The following is a 23,541-nucleotide window of genomic DNA, read 5'->3' as shown; positions in this document are numbered from 1 at the left end:
ACATACTAACCACATGTTCCAGTTACCAAATAGATAAATGGATCAAAACTATTACACCAAAATGTATTCCCAGAAAAAAACAGAAAAAAAGACTTTAGTGACTTTGAAAAAACAAATCCCAGCCATCTTAGCAGAGATTGTCCTTTAATGTTTCCCGCAGAGTTCAGTAACAAATCCCCATCAGTTTTAAGCTCGACTGTTTTTGCAGGTCTCTGATATATTGAATCCAGCAGTATAGATTGAATCCAGCAGTAAATTCAAGATGAGATGCACACTGTGCGTAATTAACATGTATACTGTGTATTATTATATATTTACTTGAACTCGTAAAGTGGGGAAAAAGAGGGAACAAGGAATTAAGGAGGAAAAAAAGGGAAAAGGAGTTAGGGCCAGGGAGCCGGGGGGGGGGGGGTCACAAGAATTTAAATTGCTTAATAAGAGTCACTGCGTTTCCATTAGAGAGAAACTCAAGTTTGCTCCTGTTGACTGTTCTTCTATCATTCTGACTGGCCTGACCTGGGACAAATTTCAACATTGAGGTGAGCAGAGCTTCATGTTTGGTTCATTATTCCATACCTTGACGAGTCTTTTTCATTTGCACTATAATTGTAATGTAAAGAAAATACCTAACTTCAATAAATGTAATACATTTTTTTAAATAAAAAAGCTAAATAATGTGTCCTCGGCCAGTGTGATTGCCTTCTAAAATATTTTTTGTCAGTAATATAGTTTCTAAAATGCTGTCCGAAGTTTTGAAGATAATGAACACTAAATCAGAACTTGGACAAAGAGTTGAATTATGTATTTTTAAGTAAAATACAATTTCCTGTAAACACTCGTGTACAATTACAATGGTGCAAAAGTAAGAACTCAAAGATTAAAATGACAATCACAGTAAGTAGCAAATGGACTGCCAACATAATTAGTATCATGCAGCCTCTTGAATCAGCTCCCTCCAATTTCTCCATCAAAAAAACACCTTTCCAAAATACACTAGTATCATTTCTGATTAATTAAAAAGCTATATGTATGGTTGGTGTAAATCTGTACCCAAAAAAAGTACGTTTCTTGCCATTCCTAAATGCCAGTCTCTCTCCCTAAATACTGATTCTCAACAAATAAACTAAAATAATATTTTGAAAGATATGCTTGTAAACCAAATGTCAAGTACATGACACTATATTTGAGCAAATCCTTGATGCAATACGTACTTCCACGGTTATGAGCAGTGCCAGCCCAAGCCTTTATGGGGCCCGAAGCAGAATTTGATTTGCCCCCTTTTCTCCACATCCCTGACAATATTTATATTTGTAATGGGTTTTTTTCCCCTGTTTTTTCCCCCCCTTATGCTTTATGGGGGGCTTCAAGCAGCCGCTTAGTTTCCTTATGCCTCACGCCATCTCTGTTAATGAGATCGAGTTAAACACTTTAACGTCTTGAAAGGAGGTTTTGGACACAATGTAGCTTTCATGCTTACGAGATGAAGTAGGACTTTCTGGTATTTTTAGGCCGTAGTAAGAAGGAAAGATGAGAAATGGGAGAAATAATTTGTTTGGTGTTCTTGGATCTTAGATTATTAACCTTGGATGAAATGAGGTATTGAAAGTGACTATTCTCTCAGAGGTCATCCCACTCTTGGGTGAGAGTTGGGGTACAGCCTAGACTGCTCACCTACCGACACATATGGACAGATGACCATTAACACCTATGGGCAATTCAGTCTTTACTTAACCTGACAGACTCAGTTGATGTTTTTGGACTATGGGAGTAGGTCGCAGCTGCTTCTGCTGATCTAGTTATTAAGCTATTGGAGTCACAAGACAAGTATTAATGCTGTCCACATGTTCCAAGAAACCCATCAAGCCTGCATTGTGTGAATTATTTGGTCTAATCAGGAGAAATTTGATTAATAAACAGCAGCAACAATCCAACAATCTACATGGGTGTCGGGGTGTACTCTATTAGAATCTCCCCTCCCTCAACCAAAGGAAGAATGAAATAAAATGTATATGATACAGATTAACTAAAGCCTTTAATAGGACATCTTGTGACAGTATCGCAAGGACAGACTAGAAGCAGCACATCTAAGGTAATGTTGCACATTGCAATTAATGCGGCTCTGTTCCCAGCCTATGTAGGCATGGTGATTCTTAAGAGCTACAGTAAATGCAAACCTGATGAAAACTGACTTGCTTACAATAGACCTGATGATGGTTAAATGAGCTGGTAGCTTGAATATCACTACACACAGATTGGAGGAAAATGGATGCCCCTTCAGGATATTTGAAATAAAACGTTAATTGTGGTGGGAAGTATGTCAATGAAAATGACCTCATATTACACATTTGTGGAGGTTTAACAAGAAGTCAAATAGGGTGCTCTGGTGGATTAGTGCGGATTAGACAATTTAACTTAATTTGCCTGATTCGTTTTCATTATATTACAAATACATTTTTGATCATCTATCTAAAGTATGCCAGTGATGTTAAATGATAGGCAGAACAACTAAATGCTCTTCCGCTAGATGGCAGAAGGTACAATAAAACTGTTGCCATTCCCACAACAGAAAATGTCATGTGCCTGTGAGTAGCCTTTATCAGCTTTGTGCTCAATTAAACAAGGCCAGAGTGCACACTGAGTAAGAAAGTTCATAAGTAAAGTTTTGTTTGGTGGTGTGCTGTGAGGTTTTCCAATGTAAAATGGGTGCCTTGGCTCAATACATGTTGGGAAACACTGCATGCCTAGCCCATGGGTCAAAACAGCTTCTAAACATTACAAACTTTTTCATGCTCACATGAATCTTTCTTAAAATGATATTTGATGACTGTATTACACATTTAATGTACTGTGTCACAAATAAAAAGTCCTCTTCCTCTCCCAGCTTCCTAAATTTCAACAGGATGGCTCTTGACTACCCTGTTCCAGAGATGGATGTGACCTTGCAGGAAGTTTGCCGCGTTCTCCAGCTCACTTTAAGTCCTGATCTTTATGCTGACTTCAAAAGCACGCTGGAGAAGCAGAGACCACTTCTTGAAGAGGCCCAGCAAAAATTAGCATCCAGAGTTGCCGGTCAAGAGAATTGGGTGACGGAGCAATTCAAAAAAAGTCTGTTATCCTGTGCAGACCCGCTGTCAACTGCCACTGCCCTGCCAGTTGTTCTTCTACCATCCAAAGCGAAGGGATGCAACCAGTTAAAGAGAGCAGCTGCTCTGCTTTGGGCAGCAGCAAAGTTGTACAGCGAGCCAAAGATGCTGGAGGGTGACGTTCCCATGGAACAAACGCAGCAATCTGAGGTTTTTGCTGCCACTCGAATTCCTGGCAAGAGTCAAGATGAAATCAAGGTATGAAAAAAAATCTAAATATGTCACAACTGTACATTTTTTGTATCTTATCATCATGTATATTTCCCTCCATAGGTATACCCAGAAAGCATTCACGCCATTATCACTTGTGTTGGAGGAGTGTTCCCGGTTGACATACTGCAGCGTTCCAGCACTAGTGAGCCATTATCTGCTCGATCCTTCACTGACATTTACAACCAACTGGCTAAAATGGCGGACCAGCTCACCACAGGAAGGCAGAATGACCCCTTGGCCATTTGTAGCCTCTCTGCTTTGGAGCGCAAGTCCTGGGCTATCATCAGGGAAGAGATCATGGAGAAAGGAGGAGCTGCTGCAGCATCACTGCAGATAATGGAGAGCGCTGTGCTGTCATTAAGTCTCGAGGACTGCAACGCACCTTCTGAATTGGCTGACATCCTCAACGCAGTAAGGCTGGGAGGAGGAGCTGGTCCCTGTCTAAGATACTATGACAAGGTAGGACTGCTTACGTAATCCTTTTCTAATTAAGTTAACACTCATTGCAATGGTTATCAGGCTTCAATTCAAGTTTGTTTGAAATGACGAAAAACAATTTCCTGTTAAAAAATGAGCACAACAAATGACTTGAAAGTTGATATAGTGCAATCAAAAAATCAGAAAGCTCAGAATTTAACAGAAAAGGCAAAAATGAATATTCAAAATTTAACATCCACAGACTCTCTCTAGGGGTATATGAAAGAATAAATTAAATCAATGAATTAAATGTTCAAACTGTGCATAACATTACAGTGGCTTAATTTTTTTTCTCCAGTACAGTACATGCGTTAAGTACAATTTAGTTGTATTTAACTTTTAAGCACAATACATGTGCATTTAATCCTTTAGAACTACGCTTTTGTTTTCCAACAATTATTGAAGTAATATTCTTATTTAACTTTGATGTGCAATACATTTTAATGGACTCATCAAGTCGCTTTTTACTTTCCAATATTTAAGTGCAGTGTAAATGTTAAAACTATGCATATTATACAGTAGCTTAAGAAAAAAAAATCTAGATTTTGATGAACATGCAGGCCTACTACTAGACTGTATAATGTTGGTCATTATTGTGGTATTTAAAGAGCAACATTTTTTGAAGCGGTACTTGATGTAAAAAGATTGAGAATCATTGGTACAAATAATTTGATTTAAATAAAGTCCACTCCGTTTCCAATATAAGGCCATTCTGATTTACACAAATTTAATCTGATTGTACAATTTTTCAATTTAAGTTAATGATACTCACAAGTGAGGCTGTTACAGTTTGCATAGTCATTTGGAAGGGAACCCCACACCTGATGCCACATTTAACCTTTAAATGACAGCCTGCCAAATTCCAAGGTTTCATTATCATCTTGTTCAAGTGGAAGACATCATTACAGTTCACACTGAATGGGCAGCTAATACAAAGTACACTAAAGGTATCTCTTTTTGACAGGTGGTGAATCTGGTGGTGTTCAAGGACTGCACAGCCGGGATGGTTTTTGAGCACTGCGCTGTGGATGGGATGGTGGCTGGCCTTGTAACTGAGCGTGTATACCAATTGTCCGAGACAGTTGATTTAAGCCTAGTTTATACTAATGCAGATAATGTGAAAGGGTCTGCCACAGTGGATAACATTAATCCTTTACACCCAACATCCCTGACATCTAGTTTGCATGGCAAGCATAGCACCAAGATATGCCCTGAGTTAAAATCCAAAAATCCAGTACTCACTTTTGATATATCTTCTTATCCTGATGTGTTTTCAACTCTCAGAAGCCAAAGAGGCCTGTATGATGCTTGGATAAACTTCTCTTTGCAACTTTCCCTGATGCAGACTCTTGGGGAATCTGCTGCCACTCACATGCTCGTCACTCCTACCCATATGCGCCACTACAAACATGGCCGTTGTGATCCCACTTACTCAGTCAGCATGAAGTCTCGTAAGTTAGTAGGTGTCTTGTCGTCAAGCATTCGCCCAGACAACACAATCCAATACACAAATGGCCTTCTAAATTTGTTTCATGTTGCCTATTTGGAACACAAGACTCTCATAAAAAACACCAAAACTGGACATGGGGTAGGTCCCCATTTAGCTGTCCTTCGTCAAGCTTTACCAAATGACAATCCATTGAAAAAGTTTATGGACCTCTTTGGATGTCCCTCTGTGTACCTCACTGGTACCGATCTGATGGAGGGAGTGGAGTGTGGAGTTGGAAACGTTTATGCCAAAGATCAGCTCGCTGTAACCTACCTTGGAAAAAGGGACAAGGTTCGAGTTATGCTTAATGGGAAAGGTAGCTTTGTTCTGGTATTGGACAAGCTTCAGGAAAACCTGAAGATGAACTTGACCTTAGTGATGATTTTAGCGCTCAGATATGCAATTGCATGTCAAATGGGAGCTCTGGAGTGTCTCCTCAAACAAAACCAAACGAAAAACATGAATGGTGAGATGAGTCACTTTCCAACGAGCAAGGGCAACAATAAAACAACAGCTGATACAACCGCAGATGTGAGTTCGGACTACACTCTGGTGATACATGGTGGTGCTGGAGAAGGAATGATGCTGAACACAGAAGTGATAAATGTTATTGAGTTTGCTCTGCAAACAGCCTTAGCCCTTGGATCGCAAGTGCTTCAACGTGGTGGGCAAAGTCTGGATGCAGTTCAGAGATCAGTAGAAGCTCTGGAAGACTGTTTTCTCTTCAATGCGGGTAAAGGCTCAGTATTCAACAGAGAAGGCAAAAATGAAATGGAGGCCACCATTGTAGATGGCAATCAAATGAGGTCTGGATCTGTTGCCTGTGTGCAAAGTGTAAAGAATCCAATAAAAGCAGCTCGATGTGTCATGGAAAAAAGCTCCCATTCCCTCATTATGGGAGACGGTGCTGAGGAATTTCTGCAAGGGATGGAAGAAGAGGCAAAACCTGTCAAACCTGACTATTTCTACACTGATCTCCGTCATAGAGAGTTAGCTCTGAAGCTCAGTGGTGTAAATCCTTCAAAAAACAATCATCCTCAAACAGTTGGAGCTGTGGCATTGGATTGTCAGCATGGGTTGGCTGCTGCATCATCAACAGGTGGGTTAGTGGGGAAAATGAAAGGGCGAGTTGGTGATACAGCGGTAGTTGGAGCAGGAATTTATGCTGATAACACATTAGCAATTAGCTGCTCTGGAGATGGCGATGTGTTTCTAAGACACACTGTTGCACAAAAAATCGCCAGCCTCTACCATCTTAAAGGCTGTAGTCTCAGACAGGCATGTAGAGAGGTGATCACAGAAAACCTAAAAGACGTATGTGCAGGAGTCATTGCAGTTGATTCTAAACGGGATGCTGTTATTGAAACAAATGCTGGTGTCATGTTTGTAGCCACAAATATAGGTGGAATATCAAGAGTCGAGGTGCTTCGACCCCTAAAGAATGTCTCTAATGTGATCTGGGAAAAAGATGACCTGATTGCATACCTTAATCCCAACCCTTGGACCCCTGGGTCAACTATTTTGAGCAGAAAAACTCTTAGTGGGGCCCAAAGCATCTTCCATTTGGCTGAACCTGATTTTGTGTCTCTGCTACAAGAAGCGAAATCTGTATCAAGTATTCTATGTGGACAACTGGGAGTTCAACGTTGTGCTTTGGTTTTCTATCCCAACGCCAATCAACCAGCACAAATCAGACTGCTACCCCTACATGGTTTAGGGCCAAAGTGGCATCCCCATCTTGCCAGCCAAGAGGAATTTTACTCTTACAACCCTGGATACTGTACCTCTAAAAGTGGTCCACGTTGGGATGATGCAGCACTGGACAAGGTTCAAGCCCAAATTAGGAAAGGATTACCAACCACAAATGCACCCTCTAGCTTTGAATTTTTGGGGACTTGCTCTGATGATGACCTATTCAGTCGCATTGTACGAGGAGAGGAGCAACAGTGGAGAGTATGGGAAGACAGTCAACATGTTGCCTTTCTAACACCCTACCCAAACACTCCTGGAATAACTGTTGTGGTGCCACGCAAACCACTGCCCAGTGACATCTTGAAACTGAAGGATAATGACTACAAAGCTCTGATCTTGGCAACTTATAAAGTCGCCCAACTGCTGGAAGAGGGAATGGAAGCTCAATGTGTTGCACTTATCTTTGAGGGCTTTGAAATTAACTATGCTCATGCCAAGCTGATCCCTGTGCTACCTTTTCCAGAAGGCCTTAAACTGGCTCGACCACAAGCAGAATTATTCCTAAAATACCCTGGATATGTATCCTCACTTGATGGTCCAGCTGCTCACCCAGATGACCTCAAAATGCTGTACTCCAAAATCACTCAGTGCCAGCCTCCAAAATCATGGGAAGACCCTCAGTCCCACTCCATACTCGCTATCACGAGCCAGTGGTATCGCAACCTGTTCCAGATACAGAACACTCTTTTCCACAGCACAGTGGAATATTTTAGCAATTCCTGTCAGTACTCTTATGCTCTGACGCCTCTCACTACAGACACCATCTCCTCCCCAATGGGTCTGGGGTCTGATTCAAAGCCGGTTTCTGTTAATCTTTTGGGTCAAGACATCTACCTAGCAGACTCTATGCAATTTGTGCTTGAATATTTCCTCCGTTTCCAGGATAACCTGCAGGGGACCTACTACATATCCCCCAGTTTTAGAGGAGAAGATCCTGATGCCACACACTTGAACCAATTCTACCATGTGGAGTGTGAACTGTTGGGTGACATAGACTGTGCCATTTCAATAGCAGAGGGATATTTGTGTCATCTCACCAAGTCCATGCTGAAGAGACACTCAGATCTAATCCTCAGCATTGCTGGGACCCTCACACACGTCACGTTGATGCTGAGTAAATTGGATGGGGAAAAAACACTACCACGAGTCTCTCTAGACCAGGCCATTTCAATTATGCCTTCTGCTGATTGCTTGGAGTGGGTACAAGATGGTCAGCCCCAGTTTGGCAGAAAGCTTACACGCAAAGGAGAGCGGGTGTTGATAGAAAAATACGGTGGTGTTGTTTGGCTGACTGAGATGGACCATCTGGCAGTTCCCTTCTACCAGGCCTATGTGGAGGGCAGTGGGCAGTGCAAAGCCAAGGCTGCAGACCTTCTGCTGGGCTTGGGAGAGACTGTGGGTCTTGGTGAACGTCATTCCACCCCTTCCATGGTACAGGAGGCTCTCAGACACCATGCAGTTCCACAGCAGCCCTATAAGTGGTACGCTGACATGCGCGAGGTGAAACCACTTCTTACCAGCGGGTGGGGGATGGGGACGGAGCGATACTTGTGTTGGCTTCTTCAGCATAATGATGTAAGAGACATACAGATTATTCCGAGACTAAAAGGAAATAAGTATATGCCATGATCATCAATACTCTGGCAATGGATATCTGACGAATTATATATCTTCTTTTCCTTTCGGCTTGTCCCTTTAGGGGTCGCCACAGCGCGTCATCCTTTTCCATGTAAGCCTATCCCCTGCATCCTCCTCTCGAACACCAACTTCCCTCCTCTGACTAAAGATATATACACAGCATGAACTGTCAATCATATCGTGCCTCAATGATGCAAATTATTTGAATGTCCAGCTTTTTTGTTATATTTATTTCTAAATATCTTTCTGTTTCAATGGGAACAAGAACATTTTACTCTTTGTTTCTTCAAAAATAAGATATACATTCATTTTTAAAGTCTTCAGTTATTTAGATGTTTTCATCAATTGATTGTTCTCAACTTCTGTATGAATTTACAAGAATTGTGCCAGCGAAAGTTGCAGTAATGCAAACTATGTTGCAAGGTTGACCAAAATATGTAATCACAGCATACATCGTAGAAATAATACATGTGTAAGGACTGAAGTTTTTGCTTATTTTGTGCAATTTCGTTGGTTTATCACTCATTTTTAAACCTCTGTAAGTAGATTTTTAATCGCAAAGGTATGCTCCTACAATAAATATTTTCCACAAAAAAAACGTGCTGGTTACTACCAAAGGCAAAAAAACAAACAAGCAAAAAAAACCTCTTCCTAGGGCCCCCTGATCATAGTAGCACCATCTTGGAAATATTTGTAAATGCAACTTAAAAGACAAACATTTTCAGTTTTTTTCATGAAGACTTTAAAGAATGTAAAGTTGTCTTTCTTGTAAGTAGGACATTTTGTGAATTGTATGTTGTTATGCCAGTTTATATACCACATACACCTACACACATACTCCCCACTGTTATTTTAAATCATTAAATGGATGGAATTCTTCGACTCAAGAAATAAACTACAAATAATTCCCTCAGAAATTGGGCGTGCATGATGGGTGTCACCTTGCTGAAATCAAGAATGGCATTTATTTAGTTTAATACATCACAGCAACTCAAAGCCAAATGGAGGCGTGAGGAAAAAACAATGAAACCACCGCAATCTAATTGGACGCTTGGTAAGTGCTTAGATTTTTTTGGTGGTCTCCTGAAATTATTGTGACTGCACAAATACTATTCTTATCTCATCGTCAGGGTCAACAGTCCAAATAAATTGACATGATATGGTACTGTTCTGTGATTGACTAACGAGTCTCAGTCAAAACTACAGTACACTTTAAGAAATAAACGTAGACATGCTAGCTTGCTGCTTGCTTCTAGTTCAGATTCCCAACCATTCCCAACCACTGTGCCGCTGCACGTCATGAGAGATGATCTGGAAATGAACCGAGCTTAACATGTCCATGCACTCCGAGAAATGGCAAGGTGTCCACATTGCTGCGCTGTGCCAGACAATAGGAAAACACCTGCAAACTCTTGAGCAGAAGCCCTGGACTGAGTTAGGAATCCATATAGTGTAGCTCAGTGACACTCAAAAGTGTAGTATGGAGACCGTTAGTAGTACACAGGCTCCCTTGAGTGGTACCTAAAAGAATCACTGCCTAAGTACAGTGCAATGGTATTTAACTTTTAACTTCAATACATTTGCATTTAATCTAATCAAATAGAACTGTTCGTTTAAAAAGAGAGTACAAATTTCTTTAATTTTACATGCAATACATTTTAATTTAATCATTAAGATTTTTTGTTTCGTATATCTGAGTGCAGTGTTAATGTTTAAAATGTACAAATTATTACAGCGGCTTACAGTAATAATAATAGGCAGTACCTTTTAGTAATAAAACTACTGTCTTGTTTTTTTGATGAAAACGTAGACCTACTATGCTACTGTATTGTAATGTTGGTCATGTTGGTACCGACAGCTAAGTAATTTCTAGGTGGTAATTGATGTAATAGGTTTGACAAAACCACTGCTGTAGCACAACTGAAGCTACAAAGGACATGACTTTGGAGGAGCAAGAGGAAATACTTGAACTGGGGTACATTTTTTTGACTGACTGCTGACAAGGGGTTCCCCATTCTGGCAAACAGAATTTTTGTTTGGTGTTGTACTATAAGATTTTTCTAATGTAAAATATGTTACCTTCACTAATATGTTCATTGACCAAGCTTGTAACTCAATTTACTCTTATATGAAATTGATTTCCCCATTGAAATTAATTGAAATGCAATAAATCCTTTCCAGTGTTTCCCCCAAAATACCATTTTTTTGGTTCTGTTTTATAAAGAAAAATACCACTGTATAAGTATTTTATGAAGCCCTAATAAAACATACTAAAAGAGAATGTAAGGGGGAAACAATTTTTTGTGTCACTACTGTACATACTGCAGTATGTGTGTTGGCTGTGTCCCTTTAAGGGGCGTGGCCTAATTCGTGACGTCGGGACTTGGAGTCAAGTTTGCCTTGTTAATTCACAATCGTATACAGTTTTTATCTTTTGACTCAAAGGAGTAATCATATTTTTTCCCCATTAAGCGTAATCTTATATTTCATGAATGCAGCAGCCAATGTGGCAGAAAAAAATAATCATAAATGAGTCACACTTTCAGGTCCAGTTTTATAAAAATGAACATTTGTCATCAATATCGAGAAACGTTGAAATATACATGTTAGTTAGTTAGATATTGTGTAATAGTTTTAAGTGTAACTTTCTGATGTTCTTTTAAATTTGAAGAGAACAATCCACGCCTCACTTCAATTAATATTCATAAATTGAGGATTCCCCGCAAAATGACTAAATGTATCATTTTCAGCGCGCCCTGTCAATCTCACGGAAAAAGTTTTACCCGGAAGCAGAATGCGAGTCGTCTATTTGTTTCCGGTTGTGACAGTAGTAGCTTGACCCCCGGCACTGGGGAGGACTGTTGAGCTTTTTGAAAATCACCAGTCTAATTTTAACACGTAAGTGCTTGTTTTTTGTTTGACGTGTGGTTAATTTGACATTTTATCACTCGCCGTGTCTCGTGCGTGATTTACGTGTAGGTCAGCGCTTGGCCGACGTCAGTGGGTGTGATACGCTAACGAGCAAGTCAGAAGAGTGACTTTCCTTCCAGTCAGCCATTTTCTCTTTTGAAATTAACCTTTGCAACTTCCATTTATCTGGCCACAGTTATGATCGTTTCACCACTTAACATTGGAACTCAGATAGGCACTCACATTGTTGCTGGGTATGTGTATTTGCTAACGTTAGCTTCAGCCTCTGGGGACTGGAGACCTGTCTTGATATTTGCAGCGTGTGTCAGCCATCTCGTTGATATCTTGGTTATGTGGCATTTGAATATTACAATATATTGAAATATTTTGTTCAGGATGTGCTGTGCAAAAATGTTGAGTGCAAAGTTGTAGTACTGTTGATAGATGTTTCTGAATCTCGGTCTCTCTTAAACCCTGTGTAAAGTGTTAGGCCACCATTATATTTGTTGCTTTAGAAATGAGAGAGTGACCTAGTATGATCATTAAATTGAGCACAGAACTCCACCAAAGCTAAACTATTCATAAAAGTGAAAACTATCCATGGAGCAATCCATATGGTTTATTTGTCCGTTTGTTTGTTTCTTAGTTAGTTAGAGTACTTCCTGGTCAATGAAAGATGACGACCAGACAAGGTGCCAATATGATTCTGTGGGTTTGATGATTCCATTGGTACCATATTGACTCACATTGAGGGGAGGGGGGAGGGAAATGTACCCATATCCAAATCATCACCAAAATGGATCAGAATAGAATTGGTTGTTGAAATGTAACAGTTGTTCCTTCATGCACCATTCCTGTACAATGTCTTGTGGACCTTTTCCGATTAATGTTTTCATAGTCATATTGACTGCTGTGGGAAAGAGTCAAAAGAAAGCTAATTGTGACCTAAGGCTTTTGACTTAGTGGTGGCCTTACACTTGCACAATATTGTGTGACTAATTTCTCCTGCACCAGTTGTCATCTTATTAAATCTGATTTTCTACCTTGATCACTCCATGATGCTCCTTTTTCACTTTGTCCAGGTACCAGGGTGTCCCCCCTATCCAAGTGTGGTCCCTCATGGGCGGCTGGTCTAGCAGTGCTGTGCTGCAGCTGTACCGGGCGCTGCTCCGTGCAGGGCGTCACCTTCAGTACACTGACCGCAACTACTATCGCCGCGCTGTGGCTCGTGAGTTTCGGCGCTGCCAAACCCTGACGACACCTGAAGACAAGGAGGAGGCGCTGAAGAGGGGCCAGTTCTTCCTCAGTAGCCGATTGGGTGGGCTTATGTAGGGGATTTTGGGGGAGAGGGGTCATCTTGACATATTTCTCCCAGGTGGGTTTTCTAATACTTTATCTATAAAATGTATTATTAATCTAGAGCCAGTTCCTCCTTTCATATTAAAAAGACTAAAGATGCCTAAGCACTTTAATTACCGAGGCAAAAAAAAGTCTGGTCTTAAACGTGTTTGGACAGCGTGTGGGATTGATGTCTGCTAGTTGGACTGACACAAACTGAGTTTAGAGTAATGGGGGAGAATTATATAATATAACACTACATGCAACAATATTAGTAATAGTTGTATCTTAATTGGCAATAGTAAGTTGGGGCTTGCTAGGCAGCACGGTGAGTTAGTGGTTATCCCAAAGGCCTCACAGTTTGGGGTTTGGATCGCTGCGTTGGCCTTTCTGCATGTTTGCATGTTCCTGTACTTGTGTGGGTCAGCTGGGTCAGACTCCAGCTCACCCGTGGCCCTATCAGGATGGATGGATTTTGGTCTACTATCATCATCATTTAACTTCTATTGCTACGTTTCATAATGTTAAATGTGGTGATACTGTTGAGTTCTGTGGTATTGTTGTCTGCAGTTCTGGAAACAGAAGCACCCACTACAGGTGAGCAAGACAAATAAATTAGGATTATGGATAGACAAAATTATGAATGGTAAGGGGACATAAGTTGTTATTATTAGAGAATCTTTTTCTTAATCTGAAATTTGGCTTTACTAGATGTTCATTGGTGCATATTCATTTATAGAAAAGTAAATTAATTTGTTGGAAAAATCTTTGTGTATTCCTTCTTTTAGCTCCAGGATGGCCGGAGTGAATGGAGACCGTAAAGGGAAGAAAGATGACAATGGCATCGGCACGGCCATCGATTTCATGCTTTCCAATGCTAAGCTTGTTTTGGGTGTCGGCGGAGCAGCCATGCTTGGCATTGCAACGCTTGCTGTCAAAAGAGTATGCAAGATGCGATTCTATTTCTTTATTTTTCTCACTGCCACATTCGTCAACAATAACTGTCTTTGTCGTTCAGATGTATGACCGTGCCATCAGTGCTCCAACCAGCCCCACCAAGATGGAGCAGAAAGGAAAACAAAGCTGGGAAGAGCCCGCCTGGGTGGGTTCGTCACCTCGATTACTGAACCACGACATGAAGGCCACCGTTAGCAGGTCACTCCAGTCCCTGCCCACTGCTTCAAATTCATTTGAACCAGGTGTGTACAAAAAAACTTAGTATGTAGTTGCTTCAAATGACTAATTTGTTAAACCATTTTGTTGCTTCTATTTCTGTATTTGGAAACAGACATCCAATTTGGAGGATTCTTGCCATTTGTTCACAGTGGGTGTTTCTGCTACAGTCGGCCGCATAGAGGAGTTAGATTAGAATGTCTGAAGAGATAACTTTGTTTTGGATGTGTTACATTGTAGAAGATGGCTACTCCTCTTGTAATTTGTACTACAGTTCCATTGAAATGACCTTTCACCCCCTATTCTTTTGATCTTTTAATCCTGCCCTCTCTATTGCTCCCCAGACTATCTGCGGAGGGCAGTGGGTCGAGCTGCAGTGAAAGGGAGTGGCCCGACTCAGTCCGACCTGCTCCGTGCTCGGATGCGCCTCTCCCTGCAGGAGCGTCTGTGGGATTTCTACCAAAACAATGTGGACATTCCCTCCGAGGAGCAGGCTGTGGCCCGGAGGGCAGCGCTGGACATCTGCGCCGAGCTCAGAGTGTTCCTGCACGCCAAACTTCCCGACATGCCGCTCCGAGAGATGTACCTGAGCGGCAGCCTCTACGATGACTTGCAGGTGAGACGTAACGCATCTTTTCTGTCCTTGCTTTGCATTAGTCCGACCCACTCTTTGATTCAAACGCAACTCGTCCATCACCAAGGTGGTGATGGCTGACCACGCCCAGCTGATGGTGCCTCTCATTCTGGAGAAGAACCTGTGGTCATCCATTCCAGGGGAGGACACAATCATGAACGTTCCAGGTTTCTGGCTGGTCCGCAGAGAGAACTTAGAATATTTCCCACGGAACAGCAGCTACTGGGACCGCTGCATGGTGGGGGGTTACCTCTCCCCTAAATCAGTCCTGGAAGTGTTTGACAAGCTGGTTGGTTCTATTAACTGGCCTGCTATTGGCAGCGTGCTGGACTATGTGATTCGTCCTGTGGTCCCCTCAGAAACACTGACCCTGGAGGTGCAGTACGAGACGGACCGAAAGCTTTATGTGGACTTTTTGCCATTACTTGTGATGGAGGATGGGACATCTCTTATAGCCAAACCGCATCGGCTTGCCGCAGAGCGCCACGAAAACCTGTGGAGGCAGAGCTTCCGAGTGGCTGAAACTGCACGACTTAGGGCCTTGGATCAAGAAGATGGAGGCTATCGATGCGCTTGCCTCAAGGTGGCCAAGGCTGTGTGCAAACTCAATCCTGCCCTCAACCGGCTTAATGCCAGCCAGCTCACCAACACCATCTTGCTGCTAAGCGAAAAACGTGACTGGACCCACGAGGCACTGGCGGACAACTTCCTACAGCTGCTAAAGGCGTTAGTGGGATACCTGGAGGAGGGGCAACTGCCCTGCGCCCTTAACCCAAAAGTTAACTTATTCTGTGAACTGACTGAGCAGGAAGTGGATGAGCTGGGCTACACACTCTACTGTGCGCTTTCGGAACCTGAATCTCTTCTGATGACTGCGGCAACACAGCTTCCGCATCCCTCCTAAATAATTGGTACATATGTGGCACGCACTCAGTAGCTCTTCAGGCAATGTTGACCTGCAGGCATCATTTTCAGGAGAAATAAAACACCTGATACCAACATCTGAGAATTTTGTCCAGTGGCATTCACTTGGTCTTGAGCTCGATTGACTCTTGTGTTCCATGTATAGTTTTAATCTCAGATGTCTATGTCAAGCCCAAACGTGATGGTGTCTTGTACTGTTGCCATTGTATTAATGAAGTTGGTGTATGTTTCATGCATCATCTTGAAAAGGTAAAACTTTAATTGTAATATACGATATGTTACTCTGCATCAGATTGTAGCACTTTTAAACTGATTGGACAGTTTTAGGTTGTCTGACAAGTCTCATGCATTTTATGATTGAGGATCTGTGACGCTGTGTCGAAACATAGAATGTAATGTTGATATTATGTCAACACAAAAGCTGATAAATAAACTGATTCACCAAAAAGACTCAAGGTTCCTCAGTTAGAGAAAATTTAGTTTTAATTTTGTCATATTTAAATGTGGACAAAAGCATTTGAAAGAATACTTTATTAATATGGTGGCCTCTTAGAAGACTAATTATAACATGTTTCCAACCAGTGAGTGTCAGGTGATTGCAATATGCATCCTAAAATGTCAGCCCTTAACCACTGATTGGCCACGTTCTCATTAAGTCAGAATAAAACACAGCAGCGCATCGTTTTACATCACTCAACTACTTTGTCAAGAGCAGAAATTATTCCCTTGTGACTGCCTGTGTGTGTACGGAGCTGCTCTTTGTTTCACTCTTATGAACAGAACATTTCTTCTCCGCTTTTTCTACAGCAGCTGATTGGTGCATATATTTTTTTAATAGCTTACTGGGGTGTTGCATAACTTCGGGACTGATGTTGTCCATGTGAGGACAGTCACAGTTTGTTTAAGAAGTGCGTGTATTACCTGGTTTTTGCTTGTTGATGTGAAACAGATCTGACACATTAAGTGGTAGCCATCATTTTGAGTAACAGTCATGGAGAGGGGGGAAAAAGCATTAGACCACCCTTGTTTCTTCAATCTCTTGTTCATTTTAATGCCTGGTACCACTAATGGTATATTACCTGAATAATACAATCAATATGACAAAATGCAGCTGATTCCATAACACTTTGTCCTATTTGACATGCTTGAGCTTAGTTGTATTCCCAGTGATTTTTGGTTATCAATAAAACCATGGAAAATAGCTAAATATCAGCTCTTCAACTCTTATGAGCAATTTATTATTGTAATATTTGTCCAAACAAATGCAGCGCTAGTGGTAGCAGGCATTAGAAATTAACACGAAACTAAAGAAACAAGAGTGGCCTAATAATTTTTCCCATGGCTGTAGGTTATACACACACATGCTGTCTTAAGTGTGTTGTATGTCATTTCTTTTGGCTAAAAGCAAACTTTTCAGCTGTTGTCCTACAGAAATGGACATTTATTTGTTCCTAACACAAGTGTAAATGTATGGTACTTCTTGCCACACCTCACTTGCTCATCCATGGTGCATTAGTTTGACCCTAATTAACTTACAGTGCAAGTTTATCCGAGGTCACAGGTGCTGAGTAACAGCAGCCACCAGAAAACCAAGTTCAAATATTTGGCTGAAAAACAAGTGCATGATACTGATTTTTGCTGTCACATGTAGCCTTAGGCTGAAGAACCGGTGATGTGAAGAGCACTTTTATCGAGGGATTCAGTTCCTTTACGCATTCAGTTCAAAATATATGAAATCATGGAAAAGCAGGTACATATTTTTGTATTGTACATTTGTAACCAAAGTGATTACTGGAAATGACTCAAGTACCTGTGTGTATTATTTAGTGCTTTGTGTTGGATTTACTGACAATCTTAATAGGTCTTTGTGTGCATGTTAAGTCTTCCTTCACAACTTAGTTTGTTAAAAATGTCTACTGTGAGGGGGAGAGACTGTGCCATGTTTGTTCTGTTTCTGAAAATCAAAACCTAAAGTAGATTTCTACCTCTACCTTGTGGGGTTCACATTAGCCATATGCGATCTTGCATGCTGTGCTTTATCCCCAGCTTTGTTTTATTTTTAGTACAGCTCTGTAACTGAGCAGTGCATCACTTTGGAAATATATAAATAAATGCAACAAATTGCTTTTTAAAATGTTTTATTTGTTGTCTTGATCTTTCTTAAGGCAATGTAAATGTCAGTTTAAACTTAAATGAAATTGCTGAGGGAACGTCATGAACCATAACTTAATTTTTGTAACTCTGTCAGCAATCGCTTTAAGATAGAATCTTAAGATTTCCATTCAAATATCAAACATGCATTTGTTCATTCTGAATGTGTTCCATTTTGTACCTGAAACAGTTCTTTGGTAAGTGTAAGAGTACTTCTATGTTATCTTGTTTCCCATGAATTCAGTTTCACATGTGAACCTCAAAATTATAACCAGAAGTAAGATGTGAAGTCTTCAGTTCTTACTCAGCAATCTGAGTGTACGGTAGGCAGCCAGAAATCTAAACACTGTATAACCGGGTCAAACCGACACAATGCAGGAGACCACCGGTCACAACTGCAACAGTTAAAAAAACAAAAACAATGGTGTAACCTTTGGAGTCGTGTGCAATTAAATGAAAAACAAAAATCGAGTGGGACTACTTGGCTAGTGCAAACCCGACACGATCAGCACTCCTGTCAAAGACAGTATAGTACTTCCTTATGAAAACGTCTCCCAGGATCCAAAGTGGCCCAGCAGGGGGCGGAATGTCCATGGCCATGAAGCCTGAGAGGCAGATGGAATCGCCCATTTGAGACTCCTGTGTCAGAGTGACAGTGTTGAGACGGTTAAAGAACAAAAATACTTGTCTATTTAGCTGATCAGTGCGTGGACACAAATTATACCTTCATGACATAATCCTCTCCAGTCAGGTTAAACATCTTCCCTCCAATGTTAAAGGAGATGAAAGGGAGGGACTCAATCTTCTTACAATCAATTAAGTACTAAGGAAGAACAACAAAAAGGACATTCTGTATCAAAATGAAATTAAGGATAAGATGCTACTTTGAAGAACTGCACCTCTCCCATCAACAGGGGCAGCGCCCCGATGGCTTTCTGCAGTGCTCGGATTTCCTCCAAAGGACCAACAATCAAGGATGTCCCTGTGTCGACAATAGCCTGGCAGCCGGCTTTGCAAAGAGTCAGCTGGTTGCCCACGTCAACTCTGAGGCAGAGGGAGCAAAGAGACAAAAGGCAAAACAAAGTCATGGGGTTTGTAGAGCAGGAAAAAAACTTTCCTTGCAAATAATAATAAAGCCACATGAGGTTTGTTCTCACTCATTCATCTTAATCTGCCAGTAGGCCTTGCGTGTGACGTTGACATAGTGCAGGTCTCCCCTGTAATACTGTGGATCGGACCCACCCAGCATCAGCTCTCCTCCCACTGCTGCTGCAGGGTCTCTGAGGGGCAAACATACAGTCGGTGAACACACCCGTATCAGAGCATAAAGAAGTGTCATTTATCTTGACAGATACATTTTCTACCTGCTTATGTAGAAAGAAAAGATATTTTGCGGCAGCAACTTAGCCGCCATGGCAGTGTCAAACACAGGGGTGATGTTGGCAACTGATATGGAAGGGTAGGCCATACCCAGGACCCCATCAAAGCGGGCCAGAGCAAATGTTATGCCGGGCTGCTTCACTGCTTCACCAAACTGTTGTGCAGGCACAGACAAACCTGCTATCTGTAAGCATTACAGAATGAAGCAGCTGTGGTTAAAAAAAGGAAAGAAAAGGCCTTTGTGTAACATAATAGCGATGGCGTGACAAACAAAATTGTGGAATGTAGTCAAACAAAGGAGTTACATGAGACCTTAGAACTCACAGTGACTGTGTCTCCACTGATAAAACCAGACAAGCTGCCTCTGCCATATCGGATGGAAAAATCAGTACCATTCCGAACATAGGTACTCGACTTCTTTGAATTGTAGCGATGATGAAGCCCTGGTGAGAGGCAGTGGGTCAAAATGTTAAAGGGAACATTTTCAGTCATGGCTTAAAGCTGCAGGCAGAAATCTCAGTGTAACTATATGTCTTTTTTCATGTCGTGGACTGCGAAACTGCCTTTGCTTCTCATCAATCCATTTTCTGTAACACTTATTCTCACTAGGGTCATGGGGGACCGGGCGCCTATGCCAGCTGATTTTGAGCAAGAGGCAGGGGAAACACAAGTGGACTGCTCGCCAGCCAATCGAAGGGCACAGAGGCAAACCATACCTGCATATGTCTGAATTTTGTCATTTGCGATTCATGCATCGTCCAGTGAGGAGAATCTAAAAAATTTATTCTTTTTGAAGAAGACTTGATTGATACCACACCAGGGAAATTCAGTGGCTACGGTTTTGGATGAAACTTTACAGTTTTGTGGGAATTACATAAGTCATTGTTGCATAATGCTGCACACTAACAAGTTAAACTGGATTAACACAGCATTGTTCAAGTGGCACAATTCATGAGAGGGTAAACCAGATCAAAACCAGGCTTATTCCAAAAAATATATGTAATGTTTAATATTTGGTTAATGAATTAATCTTTTACTTTTGCGTTGTCACTGCTTGGTGTCGACACATTTTTACATTATTTACGTACAATTTGGGCTTCTGCGCATTGGGGTTTCATTGAATATAAACAGCAAAATGATCGTATGTCACTTGAAATGGACATGTAAAGGGACAAATCTGATATAGGCATTAAACCGGAATTGCGCGCTTGGTCCTGCAGTGTAAATCCGACCAAAGTGGGTCAAGACACTTACAGCAGGCGATATCGAAGAATGAGCAATGAATGGAGGGCACCCAGAGGTTGGAGGAGCCAGTGTCGAACAGCACCGTGAAGTCCTGAGGCGGTGAGCCAATACTGATAGTCCCAAAGTACTGGGCCTCAAGACACAACACAACATCAGACCAATGTTAATCTTAAATACATGCAATTGTCAAAGGTGATGTTTGAACTGTTGGCAGGTGTGACCTTGAAGATACAAAGGTCCAGGCATCTAGCGTTGAAAGTATCGAATTTTAAGTTTTCTAGAAACTTCATTCTTCTTCCCATGTAACATGGATGCCATCTCTTATATTATATCTTACCTCGCTAGTGGTGGGAAGTAGAAAAGTACTAATTAGGTGTACTTCAGTACTGTATTTAAGTCGATTTTTCTGTTTTTTTATTTTTCCTGACAAATTTACACCATACATTTGAAACCAGATACTTGCATCTGTAAATTCTACTTCTTACTTTGTCCAAATAGGCCAGTTACTTTTTTCCAACCTCCAAGGTGAGACACTATGTGAAAAAAGACAAAGGTAAAGTCAACCTGAGATCTTGGGGTCATGAGGTGGAAAAAATATACAGATAAAGGAATGTGAACCATTCATTTTGGACTTTTGTGCTTGGGTCCATTTCAGTCTTTCCTTTTTTCTTTTATATAATTAAGTACAGGAATTGACTAAGTCAGTACTACTTCTTTTAGCAGCCTTTAAAAAAAAAAAAAAAAAAACACGTATCTGTAGTTCTGCTTAAGTACAACGTGCCACTACTTTCGTCATCTTTGTGTCTCAAAGAGGGCAAGCGAAATGTGTTGTCACTCAACATATAAGCAACAACAATGTGACTCGTACCCATTTCTTAAAAACACACTGTGCTGCACACATTAGGGTGTTGTCCTCTTTAAAATATGTTTCGCGTGTTTTAACATCAAACAATACTGTCCTCCCAACAGTTAAATTACATAATATCTTTTTTTAATGTTTTATTTTTATACACAAATTGGGCGGTGCAGTATCACACTCGTCTCACTAACGGCTAACAGGTGTGGCAATATTTTCCACAGCAGTTGGCGTGCGTGTACTTTTTCACTGGGTGAAAACCCAAAGGTGTAACCCAGTTGTTAAAGATGACGTAGCATTATGTGGGCTACTGGCACTCACATCCATGAAGTTCGTCAGCGTCTCCACGGGGACTTTTGGGGAGAGAGCGCTATCTGGAGCTCCGCTGGACTTCGCCAAAGCCCGAATTTGATCCAGAGACATCCCATTGTCGCTAATGATGCGGCGGAGGCTCCTGGTCTTCTTAAGGGGAACCCTGGGTGAAAATAATAATAATAATAAATTTTAGACAGACCAGACGCCTCCTAAAAAGGCTTCTTCTTCTTTTTTTGCTTCCGGTTTCAGTTGGGTAAAACGAAACAAAAAAAAGAACAAATTACTTTCCTGTGGAATACGCGATGGTACAATACGCTATACATTGTAGAACTGTTAAAACCCGTATTATCTAATTGAAACAAGACAAAAACATATTTACATTCTATTATAAAAACTAAAAACGTCTTTGTGTATTGAATTACCTTACAATTGCGATGCTGTGCGATACGAGCAATACCCCGACTATACAGAAAATCCCCTGCCGTATCATTTCTGTCCAGAAATAAAAAGCCTATTTATTCTTGTTTTATAGAAATTGTTGTCTAAAATGAAACAACTATTTCCGTAATTTACACTGACGCATGTGTCTAAAGAGGAGGCTTCGGCATTATCCGTGTTCATTCGGTTATTATCGAAACGAGACACCCATTGGAGGAAATCAATCAACCCGTTCTTCCTATTGGTGGAGACAGATGTCAATCATTTAGTATTAGGCATTACGACGACTGGTCACGAGTGATAGATAAGCTTTCAGAGTGATAAGGCACGCATGAAACTACATTTGGAAACACTGCTGACAAAAGGTTTCATTTTATTGCGACATAAAATATGACATAACGTAGTATTCGTTCATGGCAGCGGACTGTCGTTTGCTTTGTTTGACCATGAGATTAAGTCCTTAATCCAGAAAAACTACACTACCCATGATACACGTTGCCTCCTTCCTCACGTCCTAAAAATTTGGTGCATGCTAGCCCTCAGCTCTGCCCGACGCTTCGTCTCCCCCCAGTCAGAGCGCTCCGAGGCTCCCAGAGTGTGGCGTTCTGAATAACAGAACAGCATATTCTAACGGTGCAACTCGGCGTGTAGCAAATGAGGCTTCAAAATCGTGATAAATCAAAGACCAGCACTCAGACGCTGTGGGCGTGTCCACCGACTGCGCTGAAAACACGCTGTGCGTAACTGTCAATCAATTTCGTTAGTACGCCTCGCATCTTTCTTATGCTTATGTTTGAGCCGTGAAAATCATGCAAATCAGTCGCCTGTCGGCGAAATTCACCGTTTTGAACTCAAAATAGGCCATTTACGTAAATCGTATAGATCCGATGAGTTTCTCCTGGAGGCGGGGTCGCCTGACGTCATAGGCTGTTTCGTACTCCTTGAAGCTGGCAGCGTTCTATACACACATTCCACACGTCCACCATCAACACACAGATGTAATTGTGAATATTACTACGTGGCGGACTAATATGCGGTCCCACCTGTGCGCTCTAAGTCACAGGTGTTGACGAGAGTAGAAACAAACTTCTGCTGTTAATAAGTCACATTATTTTTACTCCGTTACAATGATCTAAATGTCGCTTGCTACTTGTATTAATCAATTATTGCTTATTTATCAACTATTTCGTGCGCGAGATTACGACTTTGACGTCCACATCGGGCGCTGTTTGCGTCATCCAATTTAAGCGCTAGTGACATTTAAATCTAGTTCACCAATCAAACGACACAAGAAAGTCACATGACCTCACACAACGTCTTCCGTTGGGCTTTCCGGATACAGGCATTCACTTTAGATAAGCCTGCACACCCGATCGTCGTGCCAACGTGGCGGCCATGGTGGAAAGGTCTTCGTTACCATGAAGGCTTTCTTAATCTTAAATTTGTATATTAACATGTACTTGAG

At 41.3% G+C, this 23,541-nt stretch overlaps 4 protein-coding genes across 5 annotated transcripts; 3 read left to right on the top strand and 1 right to left on the bottom strand.

Moving 5' to 3' along the window:
- Positions 1–496: 496 nt before the first annotated feature.
- On the top strand, positions 497–8,925 carry si:ch211-256m1.8 (uncharacterized). Its single transcript, XM_061700936.1, has 5 exons — positions 497–539; positions 2,882–3,341; positions 3,417–3,815; positions 4,798–4,881; positions 5,482–8,925. Exons 2-5 carry the CDS (start codon positions 2,901–2,903, stop codon positions 8,701–8,703), a joined length of 4,146 nt encoding a protein of 1,381 aa, XP_061556920.1. The 5' UTR covers positions 497–539; positions 2,882–2,900; the 3' UTR covers positions 8,704–8,925.
- Positions 8,926–11,527: 2,602 nt separating this feature from the next.
- LOC133414555 (mitochondrial ribosome and complex I assembly factor AltMIEF1-like) lies at positions 11,528–12,954 on the top strand. Its single transcript, XM_061699989.1, has 2 exons — positions 11,528–11,610; positions 12,705–12,954. The coding sequence occupies exon 2, from the start codon at positions 12,742–12,744 to the stop codon at positions 12,952–12,954; it is 213 nt and encodes a 70-aa protein (XP_061555973.1). The 5' UTR covers positions 11,528–11,610; positions 12,705–12,741.
- Positions 12,955–13,007: 53 nt separating this feature from the next.
- Positions 13,008–17,800, top strand: mief1 (mitochondrial elongation factor 1). Of its 2 annotated transcripts, XM_061699986.1 has the most exons (6): positions 13,008–13,557; positions 13,749–13,902; positions 13,979–14,159; positions 14,249–14,284; positions 14,478–14,749; positions 14,835–17,800. In XM_061699986.1, the coding sequence occupies exons 1-6, from the start codon at positions 13,355–13,357 to the stop codon at positions 15,669–15,671; spliced, it is 1,683 nt and encodes a 560-aa protein (XP_061555970.1). In that variant the 5' UTR covers positions 13,008–13,354; the 3' UTR covers positions 15,672–17,800. The 2 variants fall into 2 exon arrangements, with proteins under 2 accessions (XP_061555970.1, XP_061555971.1); XM_061699987.1 differs by lacking the exon at positions 14,249–14,284.
- Positions 17,801–17,812: 12 nt separating this feature from the next.
- napsa (napsin A aspartic peptidase) lies at positions 17,813–22,250 on the bottom strand. Its single transcript, XM_061699988.1, has 9 exons — positions 22,061–22,250; positions 21,645–21,798; positions 20,477–20,600; positions 19,547–19,665; positions 19,207–19,406; positions 19,000–19,122; positions 18,742–18,886; positions 18,567–18,665; positions 17,813–18,481 (listed from the first exon to the last, which is right to left on the bottom strand). Exons 1-9 carry the CDS (start codon positions 22,126–22,128, stop codon positions 18,320–18,322), a joined length of 1,194 nt encoding a protein of 397 aa, XP_061555972.1. The 5' UTR covers positions 22,129–22,250; the 3' UTR covers positions 17,813–18,319.
- Between the last annotated feature and the right edge of the window lie 1,291 nt (positions 22,251–23,541).

This window comes from Phycodurus eques, chromosome 16, assembly GCF_024500275.1.
Source record: "Phycodurus eques isolate BA_2022a chromosome 16, UOR_Pequ_1.1, whole genome shotgun sequence".
In the NCBI taxonomy this organism is placed as follows: domain Eukaryota; kingdom Metazoa; phylum Chordata; class Actinopteri; order Syngnathiformes; family Syngnathidae; genus Phycodurus; species Phycodurus eques.
The sequence above is the reverse complement of the archived record's forward strand: the minus strand, read 5'-3'. Positions and strand labels throughout refer to the sequence as shown.

Bases quoted from the DNA above. Each gene is read 5' to 3' on its own strand.
- si:ch211-256m1.8 (XM_061700936.1), top strand. From the start codon at position 2,901: ATGGCTCTTGACTACCCTGTTCCAGAGATGGATGTGACCTTGCAGGAA. The intron at 3,342-3,416 runs GTATGAAAAAAA...TTCCCTCCATAG, and splicing joins AGAGTCAAGATGAAATCAAG to GTATACCCAGAAAGCATTCA. The intron at 3,816-4,797 runs GTAGGACTGCTT...TCTTTTTGACAG, and splicing joins GTCTAAGATACTATGACAAG to GTGGTGAATCTGGTGGTGTT.
- LOC133414555 (XM_061699989.1), top strand. From the start codon at position 12,742: ATGGGCGGCTGGTCTAGCAGTGCTGTGCTGCAGCTGTACCGGGCGCTG.
- mief1 (XM_061699986.1), top strand. From the start codon at position 13,355: ATGTTTGCATGTTCCTGTACTTGTGTGGGTCAGCTGGGTCAGACTCCA. The intron at 13,558-13,748 runs GTGAGCAAGACA...TCCTTCTTTTAG, and splicing joins AACAGAAGCACCCACTACAG to CTCCAGGATGGCCGGAGTGA. The intron at 13,903-13,978 runs GTATGCAAGATG...TTTGTCGTTCAG, and splicing joins CAACGCTTGCTGTCAAAAGA to ATGTATGACCGTGCCATCAG.
- napsa (XM_061699988.1), bottom strand. From the start codon at position 22,128: ATGATACGGCAGGGGATTTTCTGTATAGTCGGGGTATTGCTCGTATCG. The intron at 21,799-22,060 runs GTAATTCAATAC...ATTTTCACCCAG, and splicing joins CACAGCATCGCAATTGTAAG to GGTTCCCCTTAAGAAGACCA. The intron at 18,666-18,741 runs GTGCAGTTCTTC...GTTCTTCCTTAG, and splicing joins TGCCCCTGTTGATGGGAGAG to TACTTAATTGATTGTAAGAA.